We start from the raw sequence: 16,186 nt of genomic DNA, 5'->3' as shown, positions 1-16,186 counted from the left end.
TACTTTTTTTTCAAGATTTATTTGTTTATTTATATAAGAACTGGGGTACAGGCAAGATGAGCTGGAGGGTGAGAGGATTCACCAGAGACAGAGCACAGAACAGGCAGACTGACGAAATACACTGCTGAGGGGAGCAGCGGGCAAGACAGGAGAGGTCTGCTCACCATGTGGGTTGCTCTAAGGTCGGCGGGTATCGAACCGGCACTGAGAGGCTGCGGACAGCTTCTCAGCGAGGAGCTCAAATGCCTGTGCCACCAGGGAGGCCCCAGGGCTAAACACTATTGAGAACATCATTGAGATACATATTTGATTCTATTAGTAGCTGAAGAAGCACAAAGAAGTTTCTGAGAGTCAGGCTATCCCCTTATATGCAGGATTTAGTGTTATTTAAATTATCATTCATGTGTTGCTTAAGGCATTTCAAGTGGCTTTGGATCATTGAATGGAATCATGTAAAATTAAAGTTTTAAATTATCCCTGGAAGCCTACAATTAGTGGGCATCCACAAGAAAGCCAGGCAACTAGAGTAAATCATTATTTCCTCTGAATCATTTTTCTCAAATTTCATGACATTGAAAAGACACAAATCATTTTATTATTGCATCTTAGCCCCAATTTGAATCCACTAAATTATCATCAATAATTTAACATATGCTTAATCAAATAAAATCATAATACATAATGTTATACATCACTAAAAATTATGACATAAACAAAAAGGACACCATTGTTACCCCTAATGATTTTTTATGGAGAATTGCCATCATATTCTATACATTCAAAGTGTGGACAAAATAAAGTTAAACATTTTCCTTTGAGTCATCATATAGACATTTGAATGTATTTGATCTCGTGATTGGGAGTCCACATTAGAAATAAAAAATGTAAGTCTATATTTGTTCATTCTTGTTAGTAGCTGTACCTATTCTAAGTTCTTTTCCTTAAAAAAAAAATGAAGTTCTCAAATTCAGGTCCCCAACTCTATTTTTTCATAGTGCTGAAGGTCTGTAGTGGGAAATCATTCTAAAGTTTCCCATATGTTTTAAAACTTTGTTATAAAATATGCCATATTTCTGAATATGCCATATCCAAATTATTTGACTTTTCAGGTGATGGTGGGGAGAGATAGGTGATAGAACAGCAAACAAAATGGAAAAATAGTGGAAAAAACAGCAAAAGCTAACATGGGGAATTCAATAGGACATTTTCTATAAATATCTCTTAGCTGGTCTTTCCAGAAAATTAGAGAAATCCTTGTTTATAGGTATGCAGTGTTTTCCCTCTGCACCTGCATGTACTCATTCACTTGTAGTTAAATAGAATGAACCTGTAAAATCTATTTAATAGAATTCTTTTTCCAATCCCTCTTTTTGTTTCACACATAGTGGACTCAATACAGTACTAAACTAAACTGATTAATGCCTTGTTCAAAAAAAAATTCCTTGATCTTCCATTGTTTCTTCAAGAACAATTCAAATTCAGCAGACACACATGTTGCATTCTGTTATATTAAGAAATTATTGTGTGTGTGTGTGTGTGCGCGTGTGCGTGCGCACATGCACACACGGGTATATTTGTAGGGAGGAGGGAAGAAAAAAGCATATTCCTTGAATAAATTGTAATGCCTCTGGGCATAGTAACTGTATATAACTGTATATAACTTATTTAGCTGTTATATGGACATTGTAAAACTCCACATCATCTCTAGCATATACCATTAAGCTTCCCAGCAAATAAAAACCAGAATGTATATTTGCTTGGGTGGCAAATGGTATCCTTTTTATATACTGTATCCTATTCTGATGTTATTACTTTTCACCTGGGTATCTCTATTTGATGTTCTATGCCCCTCCCTATTAATAGAAAATGATTTTTCATCATTCATCTATTATGAAATATAAGTCAGTTTTTCCATGTACTTGCAATTTAATCCTGTAGGGTAAATGGTTTTTCAGGCTTTTCTGCCCTCCTGCCATTAGAATTGCCTGCCTGATGGGGGCCTGCAGTTGCTGCATTGTTGCAAACTATCTTATTTACTTCTGTGGGCCATGGGAGGAGTATTGTGATAGTCACCAAGAGAAGCAGAAGCAAGAGAGAAGAGAGGCAGGAGAGAGAAGGGGAGAAAGAAGCCAGAGTAACACAGAGTGAAGACTTGCTGGGGGCTTGGAGGCCTACCAGCCTCCTGGCCCCCCGCCCCTGGCACCCCTGCCTGCCCTGTACCTGTTTGCCACACTACATGTACAGCTCAATAAAAGCTTGAGAAAGCCACTGAGGGCTCCAGGACTCTCCTTTACCCATCTGCTGGATCAGAAAACCTGCCCTGTGCCCATCCTACCCCTACAAATCCTTTAGTCATTATTGAGGATGAAAATTGTTGATTCCTCCATAGGGATTTCTGTTTAAAGTCATGCAGGAGATTGACAGAAAGGGTAAAAACATTCATTTACATCCTATGTTGTAGTAGGCTGGCAGGCATGCTAGTGTGGGATCACATTCATTCATAAAGGTAATTACACTGATACTTGCTACACCTTCTCAAACAACAGTGACTCCCAAATAAACATATTCATACAAACCCTTTAGCAAACATAGGATTTTCAAAGATGGGCCTGAATATTGTTTTATGAAAAGAAGAAATACAATGTACTCTATCTGTCAAAAATCATTGCACTAGACACTTTTATATGGTACTTCATTTAATCTCCAAATAACTCGGAGGAAAATACTTCTACCCCATTTTACATATTATAAAAATGAAGCTTAGAGGTGCTAAATATCTTGATCAAAGCCATAAGACTGTACTAGAGAGCTTGAATTTGATTTGAGGTAAATAGGACTCCAAACCCATTTTACTTTCTATATTATTACACTAAAATCCGGTGCCACTGAAAAACTAATCCTACAGCTCACACACCCTTACATCCAATAAATGAAGATGATGGTTGATAACCAGATAAGTCTATCAATCAGGGTCCAGGAAGAAAGAAATGAAGAAAAATTTAACAGTTTACACCAGTAAGGGCAATATTCTAAGGCTAGTTATGGAGGACATGGTTAACTCCAGCAGGCCTGAAGAAGTGAATTTCAGTCTAATGGAAACTAAAGAAAGTATTGGCAGAGGGAGGGAGGTGAGCAGAGGCAAGAGAAAAGTAGAGATAGCTGTCTGACAAGGCTGAGCCTCTTGCTCCAGGAATACAATCAGACCCCAGAAACCTAGGGTGGGGTGGGGTGAGAGTGTAGTCTTGCCAGCCTTTGTCAATGGCTGAATCCACTTGAAAGCCAGAGGCAAGGGAGGCTCAGGATATAGTTGGTCCCCATTATCCACTCTGGATAGAGGATGGTAGAAGATAGTAAGTCAGCAGAGCATTAGAAATGCATCTTCTCCATTCATATCCCTCAGGTCCACCTCCAATCTCTCTTACTATAAGTGGCAAAGGCTGGGGAAAAAATAAAACAAAAAACCTGTTTTCATTTTTTTGAATCCATGCAAATGCTTCTTCAATTTATTAATTTCTTTTCTTACTTAGCATTCCTAAGAATCAGCATTTGTTCTGGTTTACTGTATTACAGCCAAAGGAAGCTTGAAATATGTGTTAAGATCTTCCCTCAAATGGGAACATATTCTTTAAAGTTTTTTTTTTATTTTTTATTTTTGCTGTTTGTTAGCTTAGTTGAAGTATAGTTTACATGCAGAAAAACTCACCAATTTTAGCTATGCAATGTCATCAGTTTTTATAAAAGTATATACAGTCCTATAACTAAAAGTATAGTCTATAATAGAACATTTCTATCATTCTAAATATTCTTTAAGTCTTTAATCCCACTCAGCTAAATGTTTAGCATCATTTTTTCTTTCTTCTTCTTTTTTCACCAGAATTGGTTATAATTCCAAAGAATCTGTTGCACATAGTAGGTGCTATTACGATAACTATTTTGTTGGTTTGTTTCCCCATCCTCCTGAGTAATACAACTCTCCATATTGATTATTAACTAATTTCATATATATTAGAGCAAAAACTCATACTCTTGGCTGTACATTGAAATCACTTGGATCTATTAAACAACCTAGGTAACATATCATTCAAATACTTTGCCTAAGCTTAAGACTAAAACACTAATAATCTGCAGTTTTCCAGGTAATTCCAATATGCAATCTGAGAAGGTCAATGCCCTATGAATTAGAGCAGTGGCCTTCAATTCTGAGTACACAGAAGAATTCCTGAGGCAACTGCTTAAAAATACTAATATCTGATTTATAGAACTTGTTCATAAAAATTGACTACAGGGGAAAAAAAAAGACTTGGGTAACATATTTCTGAATGGTTGGTTCCAGTTAATCAAGATTTTATTATAGTTCTGGGTATGTTGTGGTGTTCAATAAATGTTAAATGGAGGTCCAAATCCCACAGTAGATTCAAGGAAAATAAAATATGCTCCCTCTTGGAAACAAACTGTTTGTGTATTTGAAATAATTTTCCTGGCAAACTATCACTTTCTGAAAATTGTCCTCCTAGGTAATTTACCTCAAATGGTAAACCTTGTATTTTAAGAGAATACCATATTTCAACTGTATTTTTCCACCATGATATTAGGCACATATATATATCTTACAGCACTGGCATAATTTTCTCCAAGGAAAAAAACAGGAAACAAGATAAAGAGACTGAAGATAAGATTTAAACCAGCCTCCCACTTGGAGTTGTAAATGATACTGTTGCATCTCTGGTCCTGGAAAGTACTGCTACTTTGTAAAAATAGAGTAATGTAAAACTTTCCTGTTGTTTAATGGTAAAATGTATACACCAAGGACACCTAGCTAGAATAGAAATAAACTCAGATATGGAGGTAGCAAAATATCTACATGTTCCTTTTCAGATTTCAGGAATTAGTAATTAAAATAATACAATTTTTTTAGCATATTGATGAACTATTTTGGCAAAAAGGGAGAGGTTTATTTAAGCAAATCTCCTGAACTTTATTGTTATAAGTAATCGTTATGTTGCCAGTGTCAGTGTGCAGTGTCAGCTCTAGCTGTTGTGTGTATTCCCAACTGAGGCTAGTGCAACAAACTTCTTTTTTTAAAGGAATGTTCTTCATTTAAAATAGAAAATAAAAAGTTTAAGTAATTTGATTTTCCCACTTTTTATTCAATTATTCTCTTTATTTCTTCTCCTTTTTAGGGCCACCTCAGAAAATAGTGTCACCAAAACAAGAACACGAAGATAGGAAACATGACAAAGTCACTGATAAAGGAAGTGAAAGTGGGACCTCCTGTAACGAGCTCTCCACCTCTAGTTGTGACAGTCACTCAGAGGCCAGCACTCCCCAGGACAACCCAGCCAATGCCCAGCAGGCAACAGCTCACCAACCTAACACCTTAACACTGGATCGCCCTTCCAAAAAAGCACCTGTGCAGTGGATGCCCCCACCAGACAAACGCAGGAACAGTGAACTCTTTCAGACACTCATCAGCAAGTCCCGGGAAACGAATCTTTCCAAAAAGAAAGTCTGTGAGAAGCTAAGTGTAGAAGAAGAAATGAAAAAGTGTATCCAAGATTTTAAAAAAATCCACATTCCCGATTATTTTCCAGAACGCAAACGCCAATGGCAGTCTGAACTGTTACAGAAGTATGGGTTATAGTAGTTATCCTATTCCTGCAGTATTTTAATGATGTTCAATGTTTACTACCATGTCACCACCTGGCTGTGTCCTAACAATGGTCAGTGTGATTCTTGCTGCTCTTCTTTTTTGTGAACAGTGGATGTGGGAAAGAATTTTCTTTCGTTGTTTTTTTGTTATTGTTTTTAGAAATATGATAAAAAATAAATGTTGATCAAAATGGTGTCTCTGATTCAAACTATTTTACAGGAGTGAAAGTAAAATATGCATGATCAAGAAGCTTAGAATACTGATTTTTGAACTGTGGTCAAATGGGTATGTTTGTCATTTTGTAACTCACGAAAAACAGATCATTTTATCACTCCAGCTAAAATGACAATATGGATGAAACAATGTGAAGTAAAAATTTATATGATGGTGTTAGGAACCAAATTCAAACCTGTTTAAATGTTAATGCAATAAAACAAGTATTATTTCTGCATGAGCACAATGTTACAAATAAATCACAAGACATAGGAAGATCTGTTTGTTGCTTGGAAAGAAAAAAAATATTCAAAAAATAAAGCAAAAGATAGTTTCAGGCAAAATCTAAATGTAAGCTGTCTAAGAGACTGAATTTTCTTTGTTCTGGATCTGTGATTTTTTTGTGTATGTATATGGTATAATGATGGTGTAAATATGCCTTATACTGTTGTGTTATGGCACTGACATTCACCTATTAATGCTAGTCCTGATTATTTCTGTGAAATGAGTCTTTACATCAGGCTGTGAAAATTGGTATAATGATGCTCTGAAAGATCTTATTATCATGTTAATCAAAAAATAGAGGGAAATGATAAAGAGCTTTATGTATTTATTAAAAAAGGAAAATACAGTAGAATTCCTTGATTTCTATTGACTCTTTTTAAAATATATTTGTTTGTTACATTGTCTTCCATTTTGCTTTAAAATCCCAAGCTAGAGAATGATATATTGAATCTTAATATTGACAAGTTAGAGTTTTAACATCAAAATGGAGATAAAGTCAGATCTAGATGGCCTTGGTATTGATTAATAAATTCTTAGTCTAAAGAGAAAAATATTTTATCTTAGAATGCACTAAATTTTATTCTAGCTGACAACCATAATAAAAGTCTCTCCAGAAACAATTGGGAAGTTACCAATTACAAATTAAGAGACAGAAATATCAATAGCAAGCTAAAAGGTCAGCCTGAATGACAAAAGGTATCTTGTTGGATGCATATGTAGAAATAAGCCTTCTTATCTTAAGCCACATGATTTTACGTCACCATCACCACAGAAAGAAATATATAATATCACAAAATTTTTCTATAGAATAAGCAGAGAGAGTAAAAATATCTTCAAGAATTATAGTGCTCAATCTCCTCTGTGGTTACTTGAAATAGAAGTTGAGTAACATTTGTGGTATCATTTCTTTCACGATAATATAAGAAGACAAGTATTATTAACTCAAAGTTTAAAAACATATCTTCATTTTTATATGTATTTTTAGATTTTTTTTTGTTCTACAATTTAAAAAAAATTAAGTCTGCAGTGGACTATTAAAGAAAACCCAGTTATATGATTCATCTGAATTAACCTATCAGGCTATGGATAAAGCTGCTCTCCAATTCTTCATTTCATTGTGGGAAGATTGGCAGCCCCAACATGGCTTTAACACACTGGTCAAAGGCAAGGAACATAGTAGGTAGGTTGCAACACTTCAAATCCCACCTTACCATTTAGCACTTGTGTGATCCTAGAGATAATAGGGATAATATTGCTGTCATGGAGATTGCAATGAGGTAACTTAAATATTTTCTACCACTCCTGGAACTGGACAAAAACCAGTAGTTATCTTACCAGTATTCAGGAATCAGGGCTCTCAGAGGAGGAATTTGCAATAGAAAATAAACTGTCCAGTAAGAATATTGGCCACTTAAAGATCAAGGTCACTTTCCATGCTGTCTCCCAAAACAAAAAGATAGGACAAAAACTACCCCAGCTTGCCACACTCCAATTTCCTTCCCGTGTCTTTCAGTTTTTCAATATAAGTGGAAGCCATTTGTCAATGGAACCTAGAGTATATAATTTAAAGAGTTGATCCCATGGTGATACACAACCCAGCAATGGAAGACAGAGAATAGACAGGAAAAAAATCTTGTACTCTGCCCTATTTTTTTTTCCAACAGAATTTCAAACAGTGTCACAATGACAAGGATTTGGTAAATAAGAATTATTTCAGAACTTATCTCTACACTTTAAGAGAATTGATACTAGCATAAATGTCTATAAAAATTAACATACATAACCAGGAAGTACAAATTACCAGCTATTGTACATGGGAATAAGCTTTTATTGGTTCAACTAAACCATTGTTTTCAGAAAAGAACAGAACAAGCTGCTCTAGTTCAGGTTGGGGAACAAGAGAGTTAGAAGGGAACTCTTCCATGAAGGAAGGAGAAGCCAAACTTTAAAGATGAGTTGATCTGAAACATGTATACAACGCTTTTCCAAAGAATTGGGAAATTAACTCTGTGGAATTAATGAAAATCAAAAGATTGGAAAGCAGACACTGAAGTTGAATATTGCCCTCAAAAGATTTGCCTTTTGTTTGGTAAATGATGAACACACAACTTGTGATTTCACTTGTTAGTTCAAGTGGGAACATATAGAAATGTTGAAAAAAAGTCAATTGTGAGATTTTCAATCTTTGGGGAAAAAGTAATAAACATACTTTTTTCCTCTTCTTCCCACTAAGCACAACAAAAATCCTAGACACTACACAAACACACTTTAAAAGACGCTAAAAGGCTGATAGAAGAAAGACTAGTAAGGGATATTGACTTTACCACCTGAAGTCCATAATTTAGATTATTGTTCACTCTTGATGTTGTGTAGTCCATGGGTTAGGGAGAAAGTATAACCATGGATCCATTATTAAGATGTCATATAAATTATTTTCACCGCCTCCCAAATCCTCTATGTTCTGCTTATTCATCCCTCTCCTACATCCTAGCAATCAGTCTCTTTTTATTGTCTGTAGTTTTGACTATACAGAACGTTATATAGTTGGAATCATAAAGTATACACCCTTTTCAGATTGACTTCTTTTACTTAGGGGCAGTGTTGCAAGAGTTGAGAGCAGGGGTTGCAAGGTTTCTGGAGGCTTGCCTCCACACACATGGAACATCACTTCCCCTGCATTCTTTTTGTCAAAGTAAATCATCTTAAAATCAAGGTATCTGGAAATACACAGCCACTTCATGGGGGGAACGACAAAGAATGTGTGACGATTAGTTATCTATAGATCCAACTATCCTTTGCAGATGAACACCTAGAAGCAAACTCTACACACCAATTAATAGTATTTTGTTAAGACTCTTTCCCTTTTTCAAGATGACTACTACATTTTACATTCCTACAAGCAACCTATGATGGCTCAAACTCCATATCCTCAACCACACTTGTTACTGACTGTCCTTGTTATTATAGCCATTTTGGTAGGTGTAGAATGGTATGTATTTCATTGTGGGTTTTTGTTTTTTTTTTTAATAGAGGCATGTTTTATTTATTTATTTATTTGTTTGTTTGTTTGTTTTATACATGCACTGGGTACAGTCAGAAGTGCGGGAGGGTGAGAGAATTCACCAGAGCCAGAGCAGGGAGCAGAGCAGGCAGAAGGACCGAAGGACACTGCTGAGGGGAGCAGCGGGCGGCAGGAGAGGTCTGCGCGCCATGTGGGGCCCTCCTCTGGTGGCCGGGGAGCAGCCAGGGATCGAACTGGAGCGGCAGAGGCTGTGGGCAGCTTCGCAACCCAGTGCTCAACTGCTGCGCCACCGGGGAGGCCCTCATTGTGGTTTTGATTTGCATTTCCCTAATGGCTAATGATATTGAGAACTTTTTTTTTTTTTAATGAGCTTAATGGCTCTATGGGAGTCTTTTTGGAAAAATGCATTTTCAAATGCTTTGCTTGTTTGAAATTGGATTATTTTTCTTTTTGTTACTAAGTTGAATAGTTTTTTAATACATATTGAATATTAGACTCATAAGATAAAGGATTTGCAAATATATTTTAAATGGTTTGACCATAAGTGTGTGTGTGCATGTTAGGGCATGCTTTCAATACTCAGACTATTACTCCATTTGATCTTCATTTACTGTGCCAGAAAGTCAGTCAGCAATGTGAGTGTAAGCTGAGAAGCTCTCTCCCAGGGTTGAACACCATTCTAGGATTGCACAGTCGTAAAAATACATATGGCCTTGTAGGTTCTCAGAAATAGGTTGGAGCTTTTCAAAGTACCCTATGACTTTGTCAGTCCCCAGTTTTCCCTTTTATTTGTTTTGGTCGGTTTTTTTCATCTCAGGCAGATGTGATGATAAAAAAATTGCCACTGATTATTTTTAACAACACCCTCAAGAAAAACTGCTCATACTGTGAGAAGTCTCATTCAGGTCCAATAAAGCAAGCCAATGAGATTTTCCAGGAAACCATGGGAACTGAAATTTTAAGGAAGTTCAGCACTATTTCATTCCCTCCAGAAGATACTAGACTTTGATTGTCACTGTCATTGTGGGCTCTTTGTTTTCAAGGCTACCACAGAACTAGGAGAAAAGGACCTGGGATGCAAAGATGTAAAAATGCTACAAAACTGACTTTTCTTACTGAAATTCATTAAAATATTGAATGAAGACTTCCCAAATTATTACTAGCTTTTGGTTAATTTCCAGTGTTTTAAAAGAGTTGATTTTGACCATTTTTGCTGTTGTTCTCATTGCTTTAATGGAGAGGATTTTTGAGGTTCCTATCCACTTTTGCTCTTCCAGTGCTTTTTGAAATGGATGTAATCTGTGTTTGTCCTTTCCTGAGGAATTGTTTTTTCACCAATAGGAAATCACATATTTGCTATGTTCAGAAAATTTGTGCTGATCCAATGGTATTATGCCAATTTCATTGGAACAGGTTTTATTCATTGTCTTCTTAGAAACTCCAGTTCAATTTTAATATAATTTTACTCTTATAGAACAGAGAACACAAGAACAATCACTTTTCTCTTAGTCGTATTTTTGTTTCTTTATTTTTTTTTTAAGATTTATTTTATTTATGCAAGTGCTGGGGTACAGGCCAGATGCGAGGGAGGGTGAGAGGATTCACCAGAGACAGAGTGCAGAGCAGAACAGGCAGATGGATGAAATGCTCTGCTGAGGAGATGTCTGCTCACCATGTGGGTTGCTCTGAGTCCGGTGGGTGTTGAATTGGCACTTCAGAGGCTGCAGACAGCTTCACAGTGCTGCACTCAACCATCTGGGCCACCAGGGAGGCCCCTGTTTCTTAATTTTTATCTCCCTAATACTGCATTATAATCCTATGATGAACTATATCCATGCATAATAAAACTGGAGTAGAATACCCCACCCCCACCCCCACCCCCGTGGCGCAGGCGTTTGAGCACGAAGCTGTCCACAACCTCTGCAGTGCGGGATCGATCCCGGCCATCTGTCAAGGGTCCCACATGGTGAGCAGACCTCTCCTGTCTCGCCCGCTGCTCCCCTCAGCAGTGTATTTCGTCAGTCTGCCTGTTCTGTTCCACGCTCTGTCTCTGGTGAATCCTCTCACCCTCCTGCGAATCTGGCCTGTGCCCCAGTTCTTGTATAAATAAATAAATAAATCTTTTTTTAAAAAGGCAAAAAAAAAAACTGGAGTAGAATAACATAAGTCAAAGAATACGTGATATGTTTAAAGTTGCATTTCCTATAACTGAAAATCCTGGCATTTCTGACCTAATGATAATAAAAACACTTGACTATCGTATGTAGATTTCCTTTCCTGGACAAAGAATGATAGTGATCAGACAAAATACCCAGTTTTCATAACTACCTTCATTGTTGTAGTGATATTTACATTCTAAACAACATAGTAGTCACTTCTCTCATGCCTAAAAATCATGTGCCTGTATGATAGAGGACAAGCCCAAAGGTGCCACACTAAGTAATAAATCCAACCATTTCAAAAGAGCTCAGTTTTGGTTAAATCAGCTTGCAGTAAAGTTTGCTGTTTAGAACAGTCACCTCTCTCAAAATAATTGTCATTATGGGAACTATGTACCCTGGAAAGTTCTGTTAAATAATGACAGTCGCAGTTGCCTGTGGAAATGTAGTTTCAACGTATTCGTTTATGGGTGAGGGGCACTGGAGCACTTGGACAGGACATGTATAGTTATGCACAACTTACTGGTGTTAAGATAGTGAGAGAGCTTGTCAGGGAGCCTTTTAAAATATAATCCTTTTCAATGTGCAATTGAAACAAATGCATTTGAAAGCACAGAAATAAACCCTAAGTCCAAACAAATCATTAGCATATTTGATAGGTTGCTTTCATACTTCTTCAGTACTTCGATAATTTCTGACTTTTTATATTTAAACTAGGAGCTACACAAATGTAGGAAAAAAGCAACCATTTAATAATCACAAAGAACTGCTTATAAACAGTGTTAGCAATATTTCAGCACAAAATTCTCAATGTAACTGTACACAAAACACACTTAATTAAATGGATCTAATCTCAAACTAAGATCTTCCTAATAGTAAATAAATCACCCCTAAAAATGCTATGTCTTGCCGCTCAGAGATGTGAAGAAAATGAAGTGTGCCATAAACACATTATTTTTCATCTAGCAATCTGACTTTTAACAAACATCACTGCAGGTCTACATAAAAAATATTTATGACCTCAAGGAACTGTGTAGGTCATTAGTCCTATAATTGAAAAAAAAAATTCACAAAGTGTTATATGAAAAATTGAATGCTTTAAAAGTAAGCTAAAAATCTTTAAGTCCATCTGTGTTAGTTGTGTGTGTGTGTGTGTTTTAAAATAGAGCTTCGTAGATCTCTCCACTTAATGGAAATCACCCACAGGAAGAGAGTAGACAGGATGAAATTTCAAATTAGTGTGAAATTTCCAATTCACATGTGCTGTTATCAATGTCTAGATATTTAAACAGATGCATCTATAACACTGATAAAGGCATAGTTGAAATTTTGATTCCAAATAATCAAAGTTTCCTATATTGCTAGTGTGCTTTTCTACTACATTTATCATTATGTCAATTTGTTCTTTGTTTCCAAAATGTCATACAATACTTCCTGTGTTAAAGCAATCATTTCACAAAACATTATATATATATAGAAAATGTCCCATAGGTTAGTGTTAATGCAGTTATCATATTAGTTTTTGAGTTATCTGTTTTCCTTGTTTTTGTACAATCTTAAAAAAACAGAGATGCAACCCCGGCTTAAAACCATTGGCTCTGTATTCATATCCACCATACCACCATACCACTTACACATCCATTCCTTCATTCATTATTGATTTTTTTACCCATTTATATATTTGCTTTTTGTTTTGGTCTCTAATTACCAGCTTCATCATTGATACTACAATCATAAATAAGAAAATCTAGGCGGCTTCAAAGAGATTATCTCAATAAATAATTCTATGTATAAAGTAAGATATATATAACAATGTGATATATAGAGAAAACAAACAAGTGAATGAAATAAAACAAAAATAAACTTTCAGACCCTAAGACCATTAGTGGTTACCAAAAGTGAAATGGAAGGGGCATGGGTGTATCAGGACAAAAGGGACAATGATTTGGTGGCTAGATTAAGACTTTTGGCATGAAATTAATGCACTATATACACATATTAATTATAAATGATGCACACCTAAAACTTATCTAATGTTATAATGCAATGTTACTTAGATTAAAAAATTATTTATTTTTTAAGATATTTATTTATTTTTTAAGATTTTATTTATTTTTTTTAAGATTTTTATTTATTTATTTTTTAAGATTTTTATTTATTTATTTATACAAACACTGGGTACAGTCAGAAGTGCAGGAGGGTGAGAGAATTCACCAGAGCCAAGGCAGGGAACAGAACAGGCAGAGTGATGAAATACACTGCTGAGGGGAGCAGTAGGCGCAGCAGGAGAGGTCTGAGCACCATGTGGGACCCTTGCTGGCAGCCGGGGATCGAGCGGGCGCTGCAGAGGCTGCGGGCAGCTTTGCAGCCCAGCGCTCTAACCCCTGTGCCACCAGGGAGGCCCTTGATTAAAAATTTAAATGCGGGCCTCCCTGTGGCACAGCGGATTGAGTGCCGCGCTATGAAGCTGTCCACAGCCTCTGCAGTGCGGGTTCAATTCCTGGCCGGCCAGGGAGATTCCCACATGGAGTGGCAGACCTCTCCTGGCGCACCTGCTGCTCCCCTCAGCAGTGCTTTCAGTCCGTCTACCTGTTCTGCTCCCCACTCTGTCTCTGGTGAATCATGTCACCCCACCCCCACCCCTTCACCTCTGGCCTATATCCCAGCTCTTGTATGAAAATAAATAAACCTTTAAAAAAAATCATAAAAAAAATAATGAAGAAAGAAAACTAGCAAAATAGAAACACAGATGTCATAGGAGCATAAATGGATCCTAAATAACCTGGGAGAAAAGGGAAGATCTCCCCAAATATGTTTTCCTGCTTCTGAACAATTAGCATGAGCTTTCTGAATATGACATGAAGGGAATGACACAGTGCTTCTGTAGAGGGAATGGTATTTTCAAATTCAAGAAAGAAACTTGCATGAATAAGAAACTTTCAGATATCAGATTATAAAAGGATGAAGCTATAGGGTTCAGTGGGGACCTGAGTCTTTCAAGCCAAGTCAAAGACTCTCCTTAGACTTTGAAAAATATACTGTTCATCAGCGGGCAGGGGGAGAAGGAAGAAGTAGTGAGAGAAGGGGATAAGACATTAGCACAGCAGTTCTGGTGACGGGTGACTGAAGCACGTGTACATATGGAGGTGTGAAGAGGTACCCCCCCAAATTACAGAACTTTATAAGCAATTTCAAATTTGAGAAAAAAATTTTTAGACTATCACTTTGACTATAGATGAAGGAAGTTAAGAGTTTATGTATGACCAATCAGAATTCTATCATAATAATCCATTGGGAGTGATTATTTGAACAGGGTGATAAACACTGATGTGGAGAGAAGTGAAGTAATTGGAAACACCCAGGAAGTTAAGAATATACAAATGCCTCTTAAGCTATCCTGACACACTTAATACCAAAACATTTTATAAACATTTCAAAACACTACAACTAAACTGATTTGTTGTAACTAAAACTAATTAAAAGTAGCAGCAGATGCAGTTGCAATTCGAGCTCCATTTTTCACTACCTATTGGAAAGTCTTTTAGCCTTTGGGATTAGTTTCTCTTTGATCATACTGTGGAAATCCACACTAATGAGCTGATAGTACACATACAAAATACTTTAAAATGAAAAACAGAAATATTACTAATATTTTCAGACAGCAAACTCAAGTAAATCGGCAAGCATTGTTAAGAGGAAGAGTATAGAGATGAAAAATAAATTATTCTTTTTTATTTTTTCAAAGATTTATTTTATTTATGCATACAAGAACTGGGCTGTAGGCCAGACCTGTGGGAGTGAGAGGACAGAGTAGGAGAGCAGAACAGGCATACATTGCTGAGGGGAGCAGGGGGAGAGATGAGAGGTCTGCTGCACCATGTGTGTTAGGTCCCTAGCCAGGGATCAAACTTGTTCTGCAGTGGCTAGTGACAGCTTGATACCTCTGAGACTTAACCCCTGCACCCCCAGGTAGGCCCAGAAATAAATTATTCTTAAAGAGACATTTAGGAAGGAGAAGTTTAATAGTCCATTACATATTCTAAGTCACAGTCTATTGACTGTTTCACCTCTTTGTCATATCAAACATCTACAGAGATCCCATTACTTCTATAAACCAGTTTAATGCTAAATTTGTAATTAATATCACTATCTCCATTATACTTGTTACCATCACAGCATTTCCTTCCCCTCCTGTGAAGACTACCAGAAAGCTTAGTCAACACTATCCAACTGCTATATCTATTGTATATTACATATATTACCTAATTTATATCATGTATATCCAAGACAGAAAAAGGTATGCCAAGTGGCTCAAGAGTCTAAGGCTGGTGTACATCTATTCATATACCATTGTTACTGGTATTATTGTTGTATCTTTAATATATCAACAATCATATATCTCTCACAACAAAACAAAATTATAGCTATCTCTAAATTAATGACTCTCAAATTTCCTGGCATGAGTCCATGTCTTCTGAGTTCCCAATTAGAAAATAACATAATTATGAATTGACTTGGAATTTTTTTCCATTTAAGACACTCTTTGCTGCAAGAGAAATTCTAAGTGGCCACATACAAATATTTTATTATTTGAGAAAATGAGCCCATTGCAAGCTTTTTACTGCACTGATTGATTGACTGTATTTCCAAAATAGCAATGCTTGGATATGGGGTGTCAGGCTGTACAGAGAGACATCTTTATTTTATTGTCAGAAAGTCCATTTTTCTTGATGGCTGATGTGCATTTGCTTTGGTTAGCATTGCTATAAGTCATAGGCTAAAGGCAAACATACCTTTGATCCTAAAAATGTATCACTTAAAGTCATGGAGATAATTGTAAAGTAGTTTTTCCATGTG

At 36.4% G+C, this 16,186-nt stretch overlaps 1 protein-coding gene across 1 annotated transcript in view; it reads left to right on the top strand.

Annotated features, from left to right (window-relative positions):
• KCTD8 (potassium channel tetramerization domain containing 8) overlaps positions 1–6,489 on the top strand; it is a 165,759-nt gene extending 159,270 nt beyond the window's left edge. The window contains 1 exon segment of the mRNA XM_054688425.1: positions 5,181–6,489. Within this exon segment, the coding sequence (XP_054544400.1) occupies positions 5,181–5,641 (461 nt within the window). The 3' untranslated portion in view covers positions 5,642–6,489.
• Positions 6,490–16,186: the final 9,697 nt, after the last annotated feature.

The sequence above is a fragment of the Talpa occidentalis genome, unplaced genomic scaffold (assembly GCF_014898055.3).
Source record: "Talpa occidentalis isolate TD23 unplaced genomic scaffold, MPIMG_talOcc4v2.1 talOcc4.6, whole genome shotgun sequence".
In the NCBI taxonomy this organism is placed as follows: domain Eukaryota; kingdom Metazoa; phylum Chordata; class Mammalia; order Eulipotyphla; family Talpidae; genus Talpa; species Talpa occidentalis.
The sequence above is the reverse complement of the archived record's forward strand: the minus strand, read 5'-3'. Positions and strand labels throughout refer to the sequence as shown.